This window comes from Myiozetetes cayanensis, unplaced genomic scaffold (assembly GCF_022539395.1).
Source record: "Myiozetetes cayanensis isolate MyiCay16 unplaced genomic scaffold, myiCay2020 scf12, whole genome shotgun sequence".
Taxonomy (NCBI): Eukaryota; Metazoa; Chordata; class Aves; order Passeriformes; family Tyrannidae; genus Myiozetetes; species Myiozetetes cayanensis.
Window position 1 is genome coordinate 30,140,792 of NW_026086826.1, and position 22,870 is coordinate 30,163,661.

At 44.9% G+C, this 22,870-nt stretch overlaps 1 protein-coding gene across 1 annotated transcript; it reads left to right on the plus strand.

Moving 5' to 3' along the window:
• Positions 1-13: 13 nt before the first annotated feature.
• On the plus strand, positions 14-22,736 carry SWT1 (SWT1 RNA endoribonuclease homolog). The gene is given in 21 exon segments (XM_050306618.1): positions 14-102; positions 967-1,041; positions 1,911-1,969; positions 2,680-2,704; positions 2,706-3,419; positions 4,422-4,493; positions 4,620-4,676; positions 5,269-5,398; positions 5,530-5,631; positions 7,068-7,256; positions 7,579-7,672; positions 8,844-8,977; positions 9,640-9,791; positions 10,994-11,132; positions 11,769-11,914; positions 13,063-13,265; positions 14,173-14,301; positions 19,346-19,412; positions 20,092-20,156; positions 21,294-21,391; positions 21,488-22,736. Coding segments are annotated over 20 exon segments (2,649 nt in total). The 5' UTR covers positions 14-102; positions 967-975; the 3' UTR covers positions 21,496-22,736.
• Positions 22,737-22,870: the final 134 nt, after the last annotated feature.

Consider the following 22,870-nt stretch of genomic DNA (forward strand, 5'->3'; position numbering starts at 1 on the left):
CCGGGCGGGACGGGGGTGGTTGGGGCAGGGACGGACCCGAGCCGGCACAACTTCCACCCCACCGGCCACACGGAGCCGCCGCGGGAGGAGCGTCCGAGCCGGGTGAGGCGGCGCCGTACGGGTGTCCTGTGGGGAGGGACGAGGAAGGGAAGGGGAAAGGGACGGGAGACGGGAAGGGAGGGTGTGCTGTCAGTGCCTGAGGTGCCGTGAGGGCCCCCGGGCTCAGCCCCACGCGGGGAGCGAGGCTGGAGCTGCCGCCCCTCAGCCTCCCGGACCGGCTCCCTCAGAGCCCTGTGCCTGCCCCCCCTCAGGGCGGGCCCGCTCCCCGGGCTCCCCGCCGGGCTTTGGGGTCTGGGAATCGCCTTTTTCAGCCCTCGGGAACCCCCGGTTCGAGTGCCCTGGTTTGTGTAGAGGGTGGCGTGGCCGTCGTGAGGTGTCACGACAGCACCTCCGCCCCGGGGGAGGGAAAGAAGGCGAGAGTTGTGAGAGTTACACGATCGGAACTGCCTCGCAGAATCGGTTGGGTTGGAAGAGACCATGGAGTGCACCCTGTGCCCGATCCCCTCCTTGTCAGAAGGAGCGCAGAGCACCGAGTGCCACGGCCGGGCTTCCCTGAACACCTCCGGGCACGGGGACCGGAGCCCCTGCACGCAGCCCTGCCGGTGGCTGATGGGCGTAAAACTTGGTGATACGACTGAAGGTTAAAGGATGTTTGTCTCTGTTTGTTTGCTGGTACAAAACGGGTGTCTCTGGAGCAGCTGGAGAGTTAATTACCATCCTTTGCTGCTCTGAAGTTCCCTTAGATGTGAATGATTAACCCTGTCGCGATCTGCCGTGGCTCTGTCATGAGAAAACAAAAGATGGGTATTTGAGTATTTTTTTCTCTGTGCAGTTAACATTTATTTTTATACTAGCTGGAACTAAGAACTTGACACAAATAATAATGGCAGCACTCTCTTTTCTTAGGATTTGAAGATGTCTAGAAAGAAACCGAAGAAATTAACTGGAAAAGAAGACTGTTTGGATGGCCAGGATGACAATGTAGGAACCAAAATATTATTACTGTTATTATCTTAATTTGATCCCCTGTGTTCAGGAGAAAAACATGAATTGTTTAGTAGCCTTATGATAGAAGGATGAATCCAATTTAAATATAAGGTCATAAAGAACAGCAGGAGGGTTGAGTTGGTCAGATAACTTATATTTGTGTTTATGTATATAACTTATGTTTATGTAGCTTATGTTTTTCACCAGGGCTGTGAGTAGTGTAGTCATCAGAAAACAAGAGGCTTTTTTATTTTAGTGTATCTTCCTGGCTGAGGAAAGTTGAGCTTAGAACTGTTACCAAAAGCATTGCTGTTTGCTGGGGTTGTTCTGTATCTGGGATCATACGCTTTTATTTTCTGATGAACCACAAGTTGTACTTTTTGCAGCATTTTGATGAGTGACTCTCAGGTATTTCCTTCTAAGCACTGCCACATAAATTAATGACCCAAATATTTGTACCTGTTTTTTTTTTTCTCCTGAACTCCTTGTGATTATTCAATTTGGTTTTTAACATTAATTTATTCTAAGGTGTTTTGTTGTGTTTTTTTTTTACTTCTGTAGTACAAAGGGTAAACACCTGGCTCAAAACCTCCTACTGTAGCTTATTGCCGTTGCTGATGTCTCTACCAACTGGAAGAATACAGTTCTAAGTGTTGCCTGATTTCAATTAGAGGCAGCATTAAATATTAAATCATTAAATATTGCTTTATGCTGACATTGGCCAGCACAAGCAACAGTGAGAAGCCAAACTATTTAACAGCAAAAGGATGAGAAACCTCTAGTAGTGCACACTTTCTTATGAAAGTGTGTTTTATTTTATCTGCAGTTCCCTCTATAAGCCCATGAATCTTTTTTTCTTTCAGACTACTGAAGACACAAGATCTTATAAGCACACTATGAAAGGAGAGACAGAACTCCAGAGGTAAATTCTTGCCTCCATGTTCCTGTTCCATTAAATGGAATTACTTAAAAATGTAACAATCACAGACTTTTTTAATGCTGAATTGAAGAATTTTTCAACCTTTCATTAAATAAAACACAGTATTTTAACTGGTCTTTGGATATTTTAAATCTAGTGTAAAGTAAATAATAATTACTGAGTATTTTCTCTGCTCTTAGGAAAACTGAGTAGGAAACCTTCTTCTATCATTCATGATTTCTGTAGAATGTTACTGTATTCCCATCACTTGTTCCTTTTCCAAGTTCTCCAGTCAGTGCAGGACAAACAGTTTGAAAGCTGTGTGGGTTTTGACTCTGTGAGCAAGCTGACCTTTCAGGGTGACACACCTCCTTTATCGTTAAACTGCTGTTAAAACTTACCTGTGTGATCAGAAGAAACTCAACTCTGTAGGGTGTCCCTCAAACTGACAGATGCCGAATGCAGAAAAAGCTTTTTCTTCATTGTTTGGAAGCTGGAATAACTTTACAGTGGAGAAACGTAAAGCCAAAAAATGCTGCATCAAACTATTTGAAAGGACAGATGATGCTGCAAGTTCACATTTAAGAGCAGACCAGACTGGTGGTCATAAATACTTAGCTCTAACTGCCTAAATCAAATGTAGGTGCTTTTTTTGTTGCTCTTTTGCATTAACTGAGCTACATTACATTGCTTTTGTTGTGATGTTTCTGTAGATCCAAACCAGAGAAAGATGGGCAAGAAGAAGAAGCGACACCAAAGCTCTACTGTTTCTCATGATGCTGATGAAAGATCCCAAGGAAAATCTCCAAATAGAAGCAAAACTCTGGACAATTCTTCAGTTCAACCTGAAAAGCAAAAGAAAATAGTTATCCAGTTTAAACCCAAAGAAATTAAACACGGAAAAATCAGCCGCACTCCCGACGCAGTGACTGCGAGCAAGGAACGGAGCCGCTCCGAGGGAACAGAGAAAAGGCTCTGGTACACCTTTGAACTTCAGAGGGAGAAGGCCCTGAGGAAGAAGAGAGAGAAAGCTGAACTCTGCAAGCTCAAGGTAAAAGCAGAACAAGCCATGATAGAGAAGTTTAAGTCGTCGGTGTCCGACGTGCCACATAAAAAGGCAGACAGCTCAAAAAAGCGGAGTGAGGATGGCAGAATTCCAAAGAAGCCACCCAGCACCTCTGTGGGGACAGAGTGCGGTGGCAGACCCGTCACTAAGGAGTCACATGTACTATCTGGCCTTTGGGAAGAGGAGGAGGAAGAAGAATATAAGGAGTTTCCTGTGAAAAAGAGGCACATGAGTAAACACAGATCGACAGACTCTTCAGCCGAGACACCTCCACGGTGGGACTCCCGTAAGTGGAAAAAGCATGTTGCTGGTTCTCCTCCTGAACCTTCTGGATGCTCAGGGACTGAAGAGAGGGACTTTGAAGCCACACAAGTGTGTTTTAAGCAGGTAACGAGAACCCAGTTGTTTGTATTCTGCAGGTAGATGTTTGGGGCTGGTTCCTGAGTGGCAGAGCTTTACATAATCAGACTGGCTCCCTCCAGAATTCAGCCAGGTTTCATGGCTTAACTAGGTGGATTTTTGTGATCCCAGTGCAAACCCTGATAACATGTTCCTCTGCTAAATGGTTAAACAGAGCAGAAGAGTAAAGGTCTTGCATATTTGGGCCGTGTCTGCAGACGCTTTCACAGCTTTGCTCTGCTGCTGAGGCTGTGGAATACTTCCATTAGGTATAAATCAACAAGAGTTTTTCTCTGAGTTGACATGGTTGTATCATTTTTTAAGTGAATGGACTTGAAGCAATGAAAACTTGCTGCCAGACTCACTGGCAGAGTGATGCCAGGAGAGCTTGGAGTGGCTCTTGGGTTAAATTGGTACTTTTGCTGCAGAACTTCCCGTTTGGCTGTGAGGGGTTCGTTTGTGAGTTCAGGCCGAGGTGCAGAGCCAAACACTAGCTAGATCTTGAGCATGGGGTGACTCTCTTTGTTGTTGCTCTTGTGTAGCATGCCCAGAATTTTTGGGGCTTTCAGTTAATGCTACGGTAGCGTGGGCCTTTTGTGTGTATGCAGAGGTAGTAATTACCTGCAAAATCCTGGGATCACTGAAGTTGGAGGGCCCCTCTGGAGATCATCAAGTCCAGCCCCTGTGCTCAAGCAGGGTCAGCCAGAGCAGGTTGTGCAGGACAAAGGATGGAGGCTCCACAACCTCTCTGGGCAGCTTTTTCGAGCACCTTCAACCCCCCAGAAGTGGGGGTTTAATGTTCAGGTGGAAGTTGCTTTGTAATCCACTGTTATTTTTTTCAAAAGAGAGCTCTACTGAAATGGTACTGTAGATGCTAAAAACCATAGAATTTATGTTCCCTTTTCAATTCACTTGGGAATATTCAATGTCCTTTAAAAAGGACTGTAAAAGTCTGATACTTGTTCTACTTTTATTCCTACTTGTTTCTAGGATTTGGAGGGGCCGTGCTCGTCTGAGTCCTACCAGGAAGGTGAGGTCAGAAAGCCTGTGTCTGTCCAAAAGGTGAGTGATGGACTTGTTTAACACTGCACAGCTCTGTCCTGGAACTCCTGACATGGGGGTCACTTGCTCCTCAGTCTTCCTTGATGTTTTATGGTGTTGTGAGGGTCTTTTTAATCCTTCCTGCAGAACTTTGAAGACTTTCCAGCCCTTCAAGACACTCGGAGCCCAGAAACAGACCATGAGGTTGGTAATGCTTTCCTTTGACACTTCTGAGTTGTATTAAAAAGCAGAGGCACTGAAGTTGTGCTGGACAATCCCAGGACCTTTCCTGGTATTTGGCATTGTTGGCTTATGATCTGCCTTTCAAAAATCTGGAGTATTTATTTCAGATGCTAAACAAACTTGCTGAAGTGCTGCTAATCAGGAACTTTCTGAGATAAAGGTTGTCTTTCTGTTATCTGCAAGGGGCCCTCATAGTTGCTCACATATTCCAGCTGTCTCATTTTCCATCCTCTAACTTTTTAGCTGGGAGAAGGACTGTTTTTAATAAGTGCCTGTGAGGAAACTTGCAGTTTATGTAGCAAAAAATGGAACAGAGTTTTTGGGTACCAGCTAGAAAGGCCATAAATCTTCTTTCCAGGACATATTTTCGATGCCTCCAGTGGAGCATGTGCAGAAGTTCTCATGGTTTTACATCTCTTGTAACAACTTAATGTTTTTCATACATCATTTTGAGCCTGTTTTAACAGCATTAACGCAAAAGGATCTTTTTGGGGGACAATTATGAAGTGCTTCCTTCCAGTGGATTGCATCCAAGGCCATTTTTTCCCTGTAGATGCAGATAGTTGAAGACTTGCACGTTGCCCGTGTGGAGAAGAGGATGGCACTGTCTGTAGTACAGGCTTGTGGAGAACTTACAAGCATGGACATTGATCTTCCAGAGCAGGATTTAAATATTTCTGCTGGTATGTCACGGTGCTCTTTGCTCTCTACTTGCAGCTAGTAGTTGCAGTTGGCTGATGGTCTGAGTAGGCAGTACACAACTGATTATTTCACTGCTGCTTTGGTTTCTCTTTTTTCTCTTCTTTTCCCCCAGAGGCTTTTACTTCTGGTCTGAACATACTGGTGGTGATTGACACGAACATCATGATTAGTCACCTTGAGTTTGTCAGATCCCTGAAGTCTGAGGATATACCAGGTATGTGAATCCATTGCAAGGAAGAACGGATGTTGTAAGAACTTGGAGGAAAGCAAAGCTGGGCTCCTGGAGAGGGCAGCAGGTTTGGTGCAACGGCAGAAGGCTGGTCCTGGGAGCCCAGACAAGCGGCCCCTCAGGGGACATCCAGCCATGGAAGCAGATCCTACTGTGCTTATCCTTCCCTACCTGCACAGAGTCATGGCAGACATTCCCAGGAATGTGCTTGGATTCTTGGAGCTAAATAAATCTTACCCTATCAAAGAACATAATTGAAACATTTAATCCATTACCAGTGATAATTGTGTTTTCTACTCTCCTTTTACCATTTCTTTTTCTAGAAATCTAAGAACATTTAAAATCTTGTAAGCAGTGAGTCAGTGCTGTGTTGCTGTTTGGTAAAGGTCACAGAACTGAGCAGTTTCTCAGGAATCCAGGATGCAGATCCTGGCTTTCACATTTGGCTCTAATATATTGGGAAACTTTTGGTAATTTAATGTTAGCAAGGTTAGGGTTGTGCATGTCAGTTCTTGGCAGGTATATTTGGAATCCAGCAGAATGCTTAGGGCGCTTTGATTCAGCTCATGAATACACTCGTTCCAGCCACCTGGAAAGTGGCTTTAATCATAACTTTACTCCTGAGTAGTTTTCAGGAGAGTGTCAGACTGTATTTCACTTCCCATTTTGGGAATGGCATTGCCTTGTACGCTGGGATGCCTTTTTAGAACATTGCAGCTCCCAGTTTCTGGTCCTGCACCAGAACCACCACGTTGAGAAGGTCACAGATTCCTGACCTATTTATTACAAAGCAGATGGTTATCAATTGTGTTTTTTCAAAATTGCATCTCATAATGTGAATGAGAAAGAAAACAGTTGAAGTGTTTGTTGTGAGTGGACCAAGTTCAGGCCATACTTACACACCAATAAATCCCTGGTGCAATATCCATACTCCTCTTCCTGGCTTAAGAATGCTGGTTGGCAACTGGAGCAGGCCATGGCTCCTTGTTGGGATGCTTGTTTTGGCTCAGTGACTGCTGTGGTCATCCTGGTGTTTGCAGCTTGTTATTTCAGCTGCTGTGTCATCTTACAGCAAGTGTGTGACAAGGTAATTGCTGCAAATATATTTTATAACGTTGCCACACACTGTTGTCAGAGTGTTGCGTTGATTAAAATCATGTCTTCCTTTTGTTTGCCTAATACTGTCGTTTTTCCATGTAATCGGTGTAGTGCCAGTTTGAGGTTAGGTTAGAAAGAGGGAACGTGGCCTTTTCAGTTCTTTTTTAAATGCCAGATTCTCTTGAGCAAGGATTATGAAAGCTACTGGCAAAACGTGTGAACTTGCCTAGATACGATGTTTTTGAATGAAAAGTTCTCTGTAGTAGTTTGTGTGGCACTTCAAAATATCATCTTTTGATTGTGGTTTGTTTCTTTCCTTCCAGGTGTTGACAGACTTGCTTTAATAATTCCCTGGGTAGTCCTACAAGAGCTGGACAATTTGAAGAAGGGGAAGATGTTGCAGCATGTCCGGGACAAAGCGATCCCTGCAGTCCAGTTCATCTACAAGTGTCTCAAAAACCAGGATTCCAAGCTGTGGGGACAGTCCATGCAGCTGGCTTCCCAAAAAATATGTAATATATGTGCAATCACTTGATGTTTGGTACTTAATCCTTGGAGTTCACCCAGTGGGAACCTTGGCTCTGCACTTTGTGCCTAATGGAGTCTTCACCCTGCAGTTTGCTGATTACAATCAGCTAGTAGGTGACAGCAGCCTGCCGAGCACAGCCAGGGCTGGCCTGAGCAGATCCCCCGTTAGTGTTAGTGCTGTGTTCAGGGTTCTTCGGTCACGTCTTCCTCAGTGGCACTCACACTCCTGTGTCCTGGCTTGGGGGGTGTTACATTTACAAACAATCCCATGGCTGCACTGAACCGTTTCTTCCCCTGGCTTTGCAGATGGGCTGAGCGATGAGAACAATGACGACCGTGTCCTGCAGTGCTGCCTGCAGTACCAGAGCCTCTTCCCTCAGGCTGTTGTCATCCTCTGCACGTGAGTCCCTGCCTGGGTTAGGTCTGGTGCCAGATGCACTGTTGGCAAAAAGAAGAGCTGTTCTGCAGCAGAGCTCTTTGAAGGACAGTCTGTCTGAGAATAGAGGGATATCATAAGCCATGAAGATTGTAGATGTAGTCACCTTCATGGCAGGCCTGAAGCAGAATTAAGTTTACTCCATGTTCAATTTTAAAACTTGTTAAAGTATGGCTTTCTCAGATTTTAGCCTGGTTTCTCATATATATTACTGAAGTTACAAAACAGAAAAAATATTTGTACTAATGATTAAGATACTTTATCACTGTTCCCAGCCAGGTGGGCAGAAGCAAACAAGGGGTTAATCTTAGGGGAAGCTGGACATGGATTTGCTGCTGTTCCTGTTTTGTGAAGATAACAACTGACTTCTGAGTATTGGTTTTGATGTGATAGGAACAGATGAAGCTGTTTTTGAGGGCTGATGTTCCTTGGCTGTACTGTAACAACTTGCTCTGGTCTCTGCTAGAACCAGTTCCTGCCTAGTTCAGTAAGTGGGGTTAACCCACTGGGCACCAGTTAGTTTGTTTAAATTGGCAGGAGTGGCTGCTGAAAATACCATTTCAGTCGCAGTATTGGTGGTGATTTTGGGTTCCTTTGGGCAAGAAGAAGAAGTGGCTTCAGAAGTGCTTTTCATCCAAAAATCCCTTAATCCTCTCAATATAAGCAATGGGAATTTTTGAGAAAACATCAACATCCAACTTTGTCCTGCATCTTTGTAGTAGTTCTGCTGGAGCAGAACCTCAGGGCAGCTTCTGGGATAGTGATTTGGACCGTAGAACAGTAAAAAAGGGTCTCAAAAATGAGAATTAATTGTAACAATCAAATAAGATCACTGTCTTGTTGCCTTGTGTTGCTTTCTAAGATCACTGGAACCAGGCATCATTGCTGCAGTATTTAGAGCTGTTGTTTTCTTAAACCTAGAGCCTGAAACACTTGCCAGTATGTTTCTAATTTCTTTTCAGAATAGATGCTTTACTTAATTTTCTAGTTTAATTTTCTGATCTGCTTCTAATTGCTTGAGGAAAAAAAAATCATACCTAATGAAGTTCACAAAACCAGTTTTCCAGTTGCACTTTTTGCTCCGTGTGTTGCTTTTGTTGCTTTTATGTCAGCAGTGAATTCTCTCCCCTCCTAGAGATGATAAAAATCTGTGTAATAAAGCCATTGTGAGTGAGGTCAAGGCATTCTGCAAAGCTGATTTGGTCGCTGCTCTGCAGAACGTGCGTGTGAACAGGCCCCAGAGCTGTGCAGAACAGCAGCCCCGACGTGGTGAGTGGGGATGGAACGCTTCCTACACTGGCTGCATTCTCCTGTGCTTTGGATCCATAGGAATGCTTTTTGTTTGGGGCAGATCTGTTGTTTTGGAAGGTACATGGTTTTCTGAACATTTGAGACCTTTTTCAAAGCATCTGTCTCGGAGTTCTAGGAAACTCAAGTATGATGTATTTTTGTTTCGTAGAAAAAAACCACAGCACCAATTTCCTGTGTTTAGAGTCATTTAAAAATTGCCCTGAACCGTTCAGGACTGAAAGAGGTCTTTCATTTTTTCAAAGTTTGCAATATTAAGGAGTGATCATCTTAAACTTGGTGATAACCCCACTGGCTGTACATAATCTAAGATACTTAAGGGAAAAAGAAATGTGGAGTAATATCACAAGTGAGTAATGCCCCGGAGAAATGAATCTTTCTGCTTAGTAGCTCGTAATTAAAAATGCCCACAGTACAAGTGGATATAACTAGAAATGCTTGAAGCCTGTTCAGGTGTAGCTGCTTTATAAACATATATAAATAAATATAAAATGTATTATATTTATATAAATATAAAATGCAGTTTGTCTTTATTTATGGGGATGAGTTCTCTGCGTATTACCAATACAAATGAGATACAGAAACAGTTGCAATAAATACCTTCTGTATCATTGGTTTGGCAGATACAGCATTTGAGAAGACACGAGGAGGTGATGCTGGTTTTACTGCACAGTTCCCAAATGTGCTTCCACACCTTGAGAAGAACTTAGGAGAAGCTTTGTCTTGCATTTTGGAGACTGAGATGAAACTTGCATTTGGCAACCTGTGGATGGAGGTGGGTTTTTAAATCATCTTCCTTGATATTTCAAGACTTAAGAGGTTTGAATGTCCTTGATATTTTAGCGATATTAATACCTGTGCTAAGCCAAACACCTCAGTCATCCAGTTCACTGACTGTGGACAACTCAGGGTTCATTTCTAATATTTCATTTTATAACAAGGGTGTTCTATTTGACCAGTAATGACTGTGCAGTATTTTAACAGAATTTTAATGATGCAGTGGCAGAAATGCTGGCTGCTCAGTGTGAATTTTCAGAATTCTTTTTATTAGTTGCATTAAAATTCTATTTATTTCCAATTTTCGAGTCTGGGTAAATCACTGCATTGTAATTATGTCCTGCAAGAAGCCCTTCCATCACATTCTGTGAGATGCTGGGGCTCTTCCCACCAGAACAGATGTTTTGAGATACCTTGTGGATAAAATTGTTCACAGCTCAGTTGATTACAGGGCAGATACAGAATTACAGGGGTGTTCACGAGAACCTGCAAACGCTCTTTCGAAAGTATTTTAAACAGAAAACGTGCACAAGAACAAGGCACTTTAAATTGTCCATGCCTTAGTGTAGGTTCTGTTTCATAGCTGATGGGGGTGAGTTAGAAGTTTAAATTTCATGCAGATAATCCTGTGGCTTTAAAAAATCCCCAGAAATTCACGGGGTGACAGTTAAGCTTCTGGTCACTTCTGTTTGTCTCAGTTAATTTCTGTTGACATCTTTTCAAACTCTGGTTTCACTTGATACGAATGCATTTCATTTTTTTTCAATACACATATGTTACTTCATTTGTATATAGTCAACAATGTTTATTTCTATTTTTTAACAATACTAGAAAATCAAAGGCATGTTTACAGTTGTTCTGGCTTTTGTGCACAAGTAACATGTTTGAATCACTTTGAGATAACCCAGGAGTATTTGGGTTTTGTTTTTTGTGGAAAGAGGAACCAGAGATCGTGGGAGCGATTGTACATTGTTCGTGAGCATCACTGTTCAACCCATGCTGCTGAATCAAATCTCTATTTAATAGGTAAACTTGTTACAAGTGAATAAAACCTTATATTTGAGGAATCACTGAAATTCCACTTCAGCCATCACAAATCATGCATTATTGGAGAACAGAGAGAAGGGAGCAGTTGTGGAATGCACGGAAATAGGTGTAAGTAAAAACCAACCTTTGAATTTGTAACATATTCTCTTTCAGATCCTGTATCTGAAGCCACCGTGGACATTGGTAAACCTGCTGAAGTGTTACAAAAAACACTGGATGTCTGTTTTTGGTTATGTGGTGCCAAGGAGTTTACTTTCAACTGTTGAGTGTCTCTCTAAGCACCTTTGTACAGGTAAAAATCCCTGAGAATGTTAACTGTAAACTTGTAAAAAGCCTCACTGTTCTGGTTATAGTTACAGACTAGGTGTATTAATGGTCACCAAAGTCTTTGAACTATTCTGAAAAAGCAAATAATCCTTCTCCTTCCTTTACCCCCATGTTATGTGGGCAAATAATGTACAAATGCTCTGCATCTGCCAAAGAAATTACAGGGGAGCAAAGGACACTTGATGTGGTAGATGAGGACAGGGAGGTTTGTTTTCAAAAAGGCCAACAAAAAAGCCCCACAAACCTCTGACTTGTTTAAAGATGTCTTTAAGATTTGATTTTAACAGATATACCTGTTAAACTCACCCAGAGGGTGGTTGGCACTGCCCAGGCTCCCCAGGGCAGTGGGCACAGCCCCAAGGCTGCCAGAGCTCCAGGAGGGTTTGGACAACGCTCTGAGGGACAGGGGGGGATTGTTGGGGTGTCTGTGCAGGGCCAGGGGCTGGACTGGATGGTCCTTGTGGGTCCCTTCCAGCTCAGGACATTCTGGGATTCCATGGTTCTGCCTCTCGTGGGATATTTGAGTATTAAATTTGCCTGCCAGGATTGATGACTCCTAACAGGTTTTTTTTTTCCTCTTATATGGATGTCTAAATATCAGATAAACCGTTGGACTCCTCAACAGTGCGTGTCTTGCTCCAGGAATCCAAAAAACTCCTCCATGCTTTCAGCTCCAGGTCAGACTACAACGGTGTCCTGCCCCAGGCTTATGCTGCAGTGACTAAACTGTGTGACAGGCTGGGAGAGGTGAGAGGAGCTCCAGTGCTTGTTCACCTCATCTTCAGGTTGTTCCATGATCATAATTCAAACCTGGCTTAGGTTTCTTAATTATTCCCATAATGTCCCCTAAGTTTTGCAGGAAATGTTGTTGCTGGTGTCTTTTTAGAGTGAACAGACTCCAACTTTAACTTTGATTTTCATGTGGTGAATATCTGCCAGTATGTAGATGTTTGGGAGACTCCTTTTCCCCCCAGTCTCTGTGTTAGTATTGGGAGGGTGACTGAAAAACATTTTTTGTCTTAGTTTTCTGTTGCATTTGTAGCTGATGGGCCCTAAAGATTAAAATTGCTGTTTCTCCTTCTGAAGAAGGAATTCCACACTCTGAGTCCCACACTACTGCTCTTAGTCGTGTCATTTCAGCTTTCCCTGGTGCTACACATGAAGAAAGGAGTCCCCTGTGGTTTGTGGTGGTTACTGGGGGTTGTCCTGGCACTGACAAGTTTTGTCTTCACACCCAGCTTGTCTCTGAGCTGCTGTGGAAGGAATTGCAGTGTCCTGGTTTGTGGTTACTGTTAGTTGTGTACGTAGTGTCCTAAAAACTGGAGTAGTGAGCACTGATGGCTTGAAATATTTCTATGTGTGGGGTCAGCATAGCTGTACAGAGTTCTCTGTGGCTTTGGAGAGAGCTGAAAGGGAGAGGAAGGTCAAGGAGAAGAATGATCTGTGCTGTGACTTCAGCACGTGCTGCAGTCAGCCCATACCCTGCAGTTCTGTGCCATGAGAAACGGCCTCTGCCTGAAAACCTTGGGCAGAAATTCCTCCCTGGGAGGGTGGGCAGGCCCTGGCACAGGGTGCCCAGGGAAGCTGTGGCTGCCCCTGGATCCCTGGAAGTGTCTCAGGCCAGGCTGGACGGGGCTTGGAGCAGCCTGGGCTGGTGGAAGGTGTCCCTGCCCAGGGCAGGGGTGGCACTGGGTGAGCTTTAAGGTCCCTCCCAACCCAAACCATTGAGAGATGTTTTGGATGCAGAGACTGTAATCAACATGTCTAGCACAATTCAGCCTTGCTTTTTGAGCACTGCTTTTAAAAAACCCTGTAGAAGTGTGTAGAAGTGTTCTAGTTTTCTTAAGTTAGGAACCAAATACATTGATTATTTGTTTGCTGAACTGTTTTATAAGGTGAGGGCAGACAGTGAGCAGGATTTATCAGAAGACATCATGGTTCTTTCAGAAAATGCTGAAAAAATGGAAGCCACGACACCCAATCTGCCAAACTCTGAAGAAAAAGAGTTACATCCAAGCTTTCATGTGGCTCAGGAAAGCAGGCACCAGGAAATCTGGTCGGTCCTTGAGGGTGTTTGGAACACAATGAACCTGTTCAGGTAAAGCTAAGGGAGCTCAGAATGTCTACAGAACCTTAAATAATTTTCAAACAAGCACACTTAAAAATTGAGCTTTTTTCCTCCACTATTTTAGAAAAAACCCTATTGATAATTAATCAAAATCAACCCCAAAAAACCTGCAGAAAACGCACACAACCTGTCACACAAAGAAGTTGGGAGCATGCAAATTGTTATGTCCTTCTGCTGCTCTTGTGGGCAGCAACTGAAATAAAATGCCTTTGAAAATGTTGCTGAAAACCCCCCAAATGTGAGACATTCGTGGAAATCTCATATTTATCCGTAAGAAGAGGCATTCAAGCTCCAAGATTTCTTGTGGGTATTTCCTTCCAAATCCAGTGGAGTTGTACAAAAGTCTTTACCTTATTTTTAGCCTTTAGTCAATTTGAAATAGAAAACATTTTCTTGGTAAGTAAAATCCTTCACTGTATAAAATCCAACTGCAGAGTCTAGTGATGAATTTCCTTTCTCATGTAAACTCAGAATTGCAGGAAATCAACCCCTTTTCCATCTGGGTGCTTTACCATTGCTTTCATCGTGGTTATTTTGGGAAAATCTGCTGGAAACTCGTTGGGATGCCATATTTTTGGATACAGTCTGGATTTGTTGCCTTTTCCAGGGAGGGCCTTTGAGTCAGCCCAGCCCAAAGAACTCCATTTCTGGAGGTCTGTTAAGGACTCACCTCATCAGCAGTGGTCACTCCATGTCTGCACTGCACATTTCTTCTGAGACTGTTGTAGACAACATGGGTTTAATATAAATTTATATTTGACCTAGTTTTGTAATAGACAAAATACAATGCACACAACAGATACTGAGTTTCTCTGAACTCTGAGGCTTCTTATTAACTGCTTTCCTCTGTCTCTTCTGTGTTTCTTTTTCATTTCAGTATTGAAATATTCCAGAAGTTGGACCCCAGTGCAGTGACTATGGCTGCAAAGTCTTCGTTTGAGGAAGCTTTTTTAGGCCTGCAAAAGCTGTTGGCAGCAGTGAAGGATATCCAGGAAGGAATTAGTAGGTGAGCATTTCAACTGGGGCAGAAAAGTGAGTAACAGTCACCTGAAGTCCTAAAAGTCACTGAAATATTTCAATACCAAACCACACTTGAGTTCTGTGTGCTTGGTTATGTGATTCCCAGTAGAAATCTTGTGTCAAGGCTGCACAGAACCATTTCTTGGTAGCAAAAGAACATGAAACTGTTGCAGACATTGAGATCTCTTGCAGTGAATTTTCTCTTCCATGGGAAGAGAGTCCTGGGGTTTGCTTTTTCCATGTTTGATGCTGAGCGAGTTCTGCTCAGTGTAACTGGAGCTGGGACATGACTAATCCATCAGCTCTCATGAGAGCAACTTTGAATAATTCAGAGTCATTGGCTTTCCAAATGCAAGGCCCCACGGAACGGGGGCAAATCTCCCGTGGAGTGAAGGACACAAAGTTTTGGGGCTTTGCTGTTCCCAATTCCGGAGTGTTCTTAAGGAGTCAAAACCCATGCCACAAGGATCAGCCCTAACAAGGAGCAGCAGCTGCACTCTCCCTTTAGGAAGGATCATATTCCCTCTGCCTTCATGGGATCACACAATTCCAGGATGGTTTGAGCAGGAAGGGACCTTAAAGCCCACCCAGTGCCACCCCTGCCCTGGGCAGGGACACCTCCCACCAGCCCAGGCTGCTCCAAGCCCCCGTCCAGCCTGGCCTGGGACACTTCCAGGGATCCAGGGGCAGCCACAGCTTCCCTGGGCACCCTGTGCCAGGGCCTGCCCACCCTCCCAGGGCACAATTGCTTCGCAATGTCCCATCTAAAACTACTCTGTCAGTGGGAGGCCATTCCTCCCCCCTTTTTCAAAGAGTGCAGGACAATAAAATGGAAGTTTCGGGAGGAATAATGAATTGCCCGGATAGTCTTGACTTAATCCTTTTTTTTTACAGCAGTGCATATAAATCCATTCAAAGAATTGTCTCTCAAAGATAAATGATCTAAATATTATGAAAGTAGAAACAGAAAATATGGGTAGAAATGGGAGATGGAGCAACTTTATACTAACAGGTTCATTTTATTGCTGGTGGGTTTGTTTCTCTAAGAAAATTGTTTTAATTCAGCATGTTACTGCTAAACTTGGCCTTTTTCGTTCCAATCCCAAAGTTTTGCAAGAAATCCTGTGGTATCAGTTTACAGCCGTGGTGGATGAGATTTAATGGGATTATGGTGTTTCATTACAAAATGTTCCACTTCAGTGACAGCTCCTCACCTCCCACAGTTCCCTCATGGGAGAGCTGTGTGAAAATAAAACCTGACACACAGGACGATGCTTGGAATGGACAGTGTTCTGGAGGCTTCCTTGGGAAGTGCCTGCCCTGCTGGGCAGCTCTGCAGTAGGTGGCATTGTGGAGCAAGGAACGGGGACAGTGCAGGAGGGGCTGTGGTGGAGTGGGGAGGAGTGCAGGGAATTAAGGTCCTTGGAGACTTCTGAGTGGGTCTTCAAAGAGTCAGAAACCAGATTTGTGAGTCACTGCAGGTTTATACAGGAATTAAGGCAAAACATGGGAAGTTTTCATAGAATCCCAGAGTGGTTTGGGTGGAAAGGGACCTTAAAGCTCCTCTCGTCCCACCCCCTGCCCTGGGCAGGGACACCTTCCACTGCAAAGTGAGAACCTTCCCACTTCTATTTTGCTCTAAAACTGACCTTGGAGTGTAGTTATTGTCCTTGATTTCTGAAAAAATGCCTTTCAGTGACTTACAGTTAAATTACATGATTGCAGGAAAAGTAGTGAAAAGGCTCTAGGTTGAATATTTGGAGCTTTTAGTGCTAAAATGCAAATGGATTCTGTGTTCCCTTCAGGTCCTTGCTGCCCAGAGCAAAGAGAGGAAAACACCTTGTGAAAGTGTGGAAGTCCCACAAATTATACTGAAAGTTCAGCTGCATTAAAAGTTTCGATTTTCAGATTGTCCAAAGCAATGAGAAAAGCAGATGACACGTGTTGAGATAAATGTGTAGGAGATGCCCTCAGTCATAAAACAAAGACTGCACGAGTGGCACTGCTGCAGCTGGTCAGGCCTGGTGACCAGGACGTGTTAATGACAAATACAGATATTAGAAAGAAAAAAAAACAAACACCAAACAAAAAAGGCTGTTTGGTGGAAGATCAAATGAACAGCTTTTTGCATCTTACCCTTTTCTTGTAACTTGGGGATTTTAATTTTATCTTGGCTTCTTCCTCTGGCAGCACTGGGAGTAGAATGGGGTTTAAATTGCAGAATTCTGCGTGTCAGAAATGTCTGACAGTACTTCAGCTCTAAAACTGAGACAATAATTGCTATGGTTAGCAACTATATGTCATTACTAATCATGAAGAAAGGTTATTAAACTTCTGAAATTTAAGTCAGGTAAAATTGTGAGACCGTGACACGTTTTTAAATAGCATTTCTGAGTGTTTGTATTTGTGTTTGAGTAGGGTATTATTTGGAACCAGTTAATTAAGGGACCTAATTTAAGGCCTCTTAAATCTTTAAAATAGTTGACATTTTCCCTTGGCTGATTAGATCTGATTCCAAGGTTTAGGGAGAAATTTTACATGCCTTCATGTTTCCTGCCATGTTCCTTTGAGATAAGAAATCCTTGTTCTTTGAAAAGAAAAAATTCAGTCCTTGTGAATTGATAGTGTTATTTCTAGTTGGATTTTTTTTTTCATCTGTTGGCTAAGAAATAATTGTTTTGTTCCTGTGCCAACTTTAAAACCCCTCACAACTTACAGCACGTCCTCTTAGGTACAACCCTCAGAAATGTTTATACTAATACAGTATCAGCTGTAAAAATATCTGCCCTGCTCGCTGCAGTAAGGAACCTGAATTCTGCCTTCTAGTATTTTATCTAAATGGGATTTCTCTCCTACTCCCAGTGACTTGGAAAACACTGGTTTAGACCAGGGCTCCATAAATCAGAAGTGTAATTTTTTAAGATCTCAGCAGTGCAGGGGGGGATGTTCCTGTGTCAGGAGTGATCACTGAATGCTGGGATTAAATACTTAAAACTGGTTCTGCACTTTAATTTCTACAGTTCTACAGATGTAGAGAAACTGTTTGATCAAAGGAGCTGAGATTGCTTTCTCTTGGTGTCCCGTGAGAGAATCGTCGTCCTTCCCTCAGGCTGCCAGGGCGGGGAAAGAAAGAAAGTCAAGCAGAGCTGGGAGCTGGAACTGGGAGCTGGGAGCTGGAACTGGGAACTGGGAGCTGGAACTGGGAGCTGGGAGCTGGAACTGGGAGCTGGGAGCTGGAACTGGGAACTGGGAGCTGGGAGCTGGAACAGGGAGCTGGGAGCTGGAACTGGGAGCTGGGAGCTGGAACTGGGAGCTGGGAGCTGGAACAGGAGCTGGGAGCTGGAACTGGGAACTGGGAGCTGGAGCTGGGAGCTGGAACTGGGAGCTGGGAGCTGGAACTGGGAGCTGGGAGCTGGAACAGGGAGCTGGGAGCTGGAACAGGGAGCTGGGAGCTGGAACAGGGAGCTGGGAGCTGGAACAGGGAGCTGGGAGCTGGAACTGGGAGCTGGGAGCTGGAACTGGGAGCTGGGAGCAGGGCAGAGGGGATGCTGTGGCAGCTGCTTAGCTGTGTTGCCTTTGGAGCAGCCTAAAAAGCAGGAAGGTTGAACTGAAAGGGTGTTGTGAAAGCCACCTTTGTGAGCTTGGAAAGCCCTGCGTGGACACAGGGGCAGCTGAGGCACTTCACAGTAGGAGAAAGCTTGGCCCTGCTGTGGGAAAAATCCCTGAATTTCCCAACAGGTTCCCCCTTCTATTTTCTGATCCTTTCCAAAGAGATTTGTTCCCAAATCTATTGGCACAAGTGAGGAGTCACATCCTGAACTATTTCCTGTCCATCTCTTACAATACCTTACACTTTGTGCATGAGCTTGGCATCAGGTGGGTGACAGGACAGGAGGGACCAAACACCTGGAGTGGTTTGGGAAGCTCTGGCTGACGAGATAACATCATTAAGTGTGACTCCCTTGTCGTTTCTGGTCCCAGAACAACATTTGACCTCCATTTTGGAGCAGGTATCCGTGTAAAATCACAATGAAATAAGCACTGAACTCCTCAATTGCAATAAATCCTGTGCTGTGTCATGGTCTTCCAACCTGCTTTAAGTATAGTGTCTTTTAACTGGATTTTCAACTTACTCCCTTAATTTTTCCAGTTTTTCAGTTCCCAGTTAATTCACTTATAAAGGCTTACAGCTTGCAAGGGGAGGGAGGGGAGAATTTGGGCACTTTCCCATGGGAAAGTAAATAGAACTTCTCAAAAAATTGTGAGTTTTTTCCAAACTTGGTCATTGTAATGATTATTTACCTTAGAATTTTGTCAGTATTTCTTAATATATATAAAGTGTTCCGTGTGTTTTCGTGTGGATTTTGAGGTAAATTTTGCAGCATTTAGGAGGGTTGTGCTTTTCCTGGGAAATGCAAATGGAGTTCCACTGGGGTGGAACTGAATTGTAGCTGCTGAAGTAGATGAGGATAATTAATTTGGGGAGAAAATCCACTTCCTTATTGGATCAGATTTGGGAAGGGGTGTCCCTCGAGGCTTTTTGTAAAGCCACATCCCTGCAGCTGCCACATCCCATCGTCCCTGGGCAATACTGGGTGGGAATTATTATTGGAAGTAGAAAAAAAGGGAAGGGAATGGGAGCTTGGAGGGAAGGAGTTAAAGCTGGAGCTGCTGTGGGAAAGCTGGGTGTCGTGTGTGGCTCCACATGAATCCAGCAGGACTTTGCTGATGGGCAACAAAAGGCTTCTAATTATTGCTGGGTTTCTTCCCTCCTCGGGGAAGAATCCATAAAAACATGGCTTGCATTTTTAATGAGGGAAAGCCTCTGGAGAAAGTCCTCACAGAAATAATGAGCTCTCTAATTCTTTTAGAGGAGGGAAAGGAAAAATTCTTTAAAGTTCGTAATTTCCTTTTTGTTTAAAAAAAAAATTTTTTTTTCCCCATTGAAGCATTTCTGACTACTTTTTTAACCCTTTCACAGAAGCCTTTTACACTTGCTTTAAAAAAAACCCCAAACTTTTCTCTTTCAGAATTTTGAGCCCAACCAGCAGTTTCCAAGATATTTGGACCCTCTATAACTTCCTCATAAGGCACGAGGTAGGAGTTTTTTTGGAGTGTTCAGTCACTTCACTCACACTTTTTATTTCCAGGAGCTCTGAGGTTGTGTCTCATCTCTCTGTTTCCACTTCTGTTTTGTTTCTTTGCCCTTATTTATGAGATGTTGAAACATAAAGATACATTTTTGGTTGGCACTTGCCAAATGTACTCAGATTTCTACCGGTTCTTTGTGTGACCTTCTGAGCATTTGTTTGGTGGGAACGAGTCTCTGTTGGAGTGAAAAGCCTTGAAAGGAATGTCTGCAGTAGAACATTTTTCTGTTCAGTGTATTACATATTTCAGAGGCTTTCAGTGCTGTCCTGTTCAGGAAAATAGATCTGGGGTTGGGGCCTGTGCATCTGCTTTTGGAATTGATGTGGTGTATCTTCATTTGAGAGGGGGGTGTAGATACACACGTGTGTATGTAACTACTGGGTAAATTAAGGAAGGGGATATAGAAGGTCTTTTCAGATTTGTGCAGAAATGGTTAGAAAATGAAGCTGCAGTTTGTAATATTTGATTTTATAGCACACAGGATGGCTTCTTTAATGTACTGTCTCAGCCTGAGAGCTGTGAGGTGATACATGCCCTGTATGTTATACCAGTGTACATATATACACATACATACCTATTGGATACGTGATACCTGATAAACTGCTATATTCATTCGCTGTTTTAGGTGAATAACAGTCTGAAATTCACTGCTGAGGAGCTTTATGGGTGTGTTTCCCAGGAGCTGTATAGGTAAGGCAGTGTCTGAGCACACAGGGGAGGGTGGAGGCAGCATTTTAACATGGATTAGCATGGATTGAACATGCATCTTAACATGGATCAACCAGGGTCCCCTGAGAGAAATCACTTGGGTAAATACAAAACCCCCTTTGCAGGAGGGGCAGGGGGAAAATGAGTGGGGATTGATTTTATTTCCTGAGCAGGGAGGAGCAGTAGAGACACCACAATCCCCATTCCCATCTCCCTACCCCACTGGGAGGGGAGGGAATGGGGAGCAGGGAATCGGGTGAAGTTGGGCCCAGGAGGAAGGGAGCAGTTTGGGGATTTGGGTTGATTTCTCTCTCTCCTGCTGTGATGTTGGGAATTCATTAAGGTGACTCTCCTGAGTCACGGTGGTGGCTGCTGAGTCTGCCCCGTCCTGCTCCTGACCCAGCAGCCTTTTGTTACATTCCCCTCCCCTGTCCAGCTGAGGAAGGTGGTGACAGTGGCTGTGGTGGGCACTGGGGTCAGCCCACCACATGGATGGATTAAAAGGAGTTGATCCAAGTGATAAAAGCAGTTCTGGCTGTTGGCTCTAGACCTGCATCAACACAGGCAGAAAGAAAAGAATGTGTGGAAATTTGTGCTCAGCGGAGTAGAAAAAAAACCACTTAGGAGACCGGTCTGGCTCAGGCTGCACTTGGGGAATTCAGGGATGGGGTTTTTCCTCTTTCTCTGAGGAGTAGCTTTTCAATGATATTTTGAGAAATAATCTCTTGGAAACCAAAGTTATGGAATGTTTACAAGTGATCAGGTTTGGATCCTCTTCTGAGGGAAAGGTATAAAAGGGTGTAGGCAAGAGAATCGTTCTGGGTATAAATACAGTGTATGCAAGTAGGAAAGATGGTTTGAATGGAACCTTCCAGAATCCCCAGTGTGTCCAGAAAGCTGGGGGATGTGACTGATTCTTCCACCTTCACCTGACTCAGGGAAAGGGAGCCTGCTGCAGCTGGGGGGTGGCTGTTCTAAGGAATTCATGTGAAAGTCACTGCTGCTCATTGAGCTTTATGGAGATTTCCTTCTTGAAAACCTTTCTTTTCAAAGAATATTTGGAAAGATTCCAGTCTGTGCAATGGGTCCACTGTGTCCTAACTGTTGTCTCTTCCCTAGGGAAAGGTTGGAAGTTGGTTGCTGCCAGCTGGCACAGCTGGAGCAGACCCTGGAGCAGTGCCGGGTGTCGGTGCACAGGGAGGCCGAGAGCAGGGGCTGGCTGTGACTCTCCTGGGCTGTGACACCCCCAGGCTGTGACACCCCCGGGCTGTGACACCCCCGGGCTGGGACCCTCCTGGGCTGGGACCCTCCTGGGCTGTGACACCCCCAGGCTGTGACACCCCCAGGCTGTGACACCCCCGGGCTGTGACACCCCCGGGCTGGGACCCTGCTGGGCTGGGACCCTCCTGGGCTGTGACCCTCCTGGGTTGTGACACCCCCGGGCTGGGACCCTCCTGGGCTGGGACCCTCCTGGGCTGTGACACCCCTGGGCTGGGACCCTCCTGGGTTGTGACACCCCTGGGCTGGGACCCTCCTGGGCTGGGACCCTCCTGGGCTGTGACACCCCCGGGCTGGGACCCTCCCGGGTTGTGACACCCCTGGGCTGGGACCCTCCTGGGCTGGGACCCTGCTGGGCTGGGACCTGGGGCTGGGGGGCTCAGCCCTGCCTTGGCCTCGCCCAGGTGAACTCTGACTCCCCAGGGGAGGGGAGGGAAGCACTGGAGGAGCCAAAACAGCTGCCTTCTGTTGTCAACGGTGCTGGTTTGCGTTGAGCTGAAGGACAAAACCCTGGTTACCTGTGGACATTAAATGTCGAATTTCTGCTGCAAACCACCCGCCAGTAGAATGCTCTGTCTCGAGGGAGGATACCCATGGATACCCAGGAAAATCACGGCTGGGCTGGGATGCAGAGGGGGGCTGGGCGGCTCTGAGTGCTGCCCCTGGGCCTATAGGAAAACCCTGGTGTTTGTTTTGCTGGTACTTTGGAAGTGACAGGTGAGATAACTGAGTCTGTCGTGTCCCACGGGGGGCTCTGGAGGATGGAAAGGGGCCGAGGACAAGGCTGGGAATGAAGGACTGAGGAGGGGCAATGGGGACAGATGGATGCTCATTGTTTTTAAAAACAAAGCAGACCCCCCTCACCCCCTCCTGCAGGTGTGTTTGTCCTGGACCCCTTTTCAGAGGAAAGGGATGTTTTTCCTTTGTTAAAATGCCTGCTGAATCTTCATACAGTGGAAACCTGCTGGCAGTGCTCTTTGGGAAATTCATCATCCTTCTCTTGCCACCTCCTCCTGCCAGGGTGGGGCTGGTCGTCCCTGCCCTGCAGGTGACACCTCACTGCGCTGCTGGTTGCCCTCCAGAACTGCTTACAGCCCATGAAACTTTCCAAGAGCCATTTTCCAAGGCCTTTCTAACGCTACCTCTTTGTGTGTATTCGTACTGAGACAAGAGATGACTTGCAAAGTTCTAAAGGGTCTATTTTGATATTAACTTTTGGCTGTATTTGTAAAACCTTGACTGTACAGATGTAATTTATTGTTACATTAAACGGTGGTTGATTGTTGAGTGGCTCTGCCTTGGAAGCAGGGAAATCTCCCAGTCCCACTCGAGGGGTGTTGCTCAGCCCTGAGCCCCCCTGCACCCATCCAGAGGGGCTTGTTTAGTATCCCACGGTTGTGTTTGCAAAGAAAAGGACA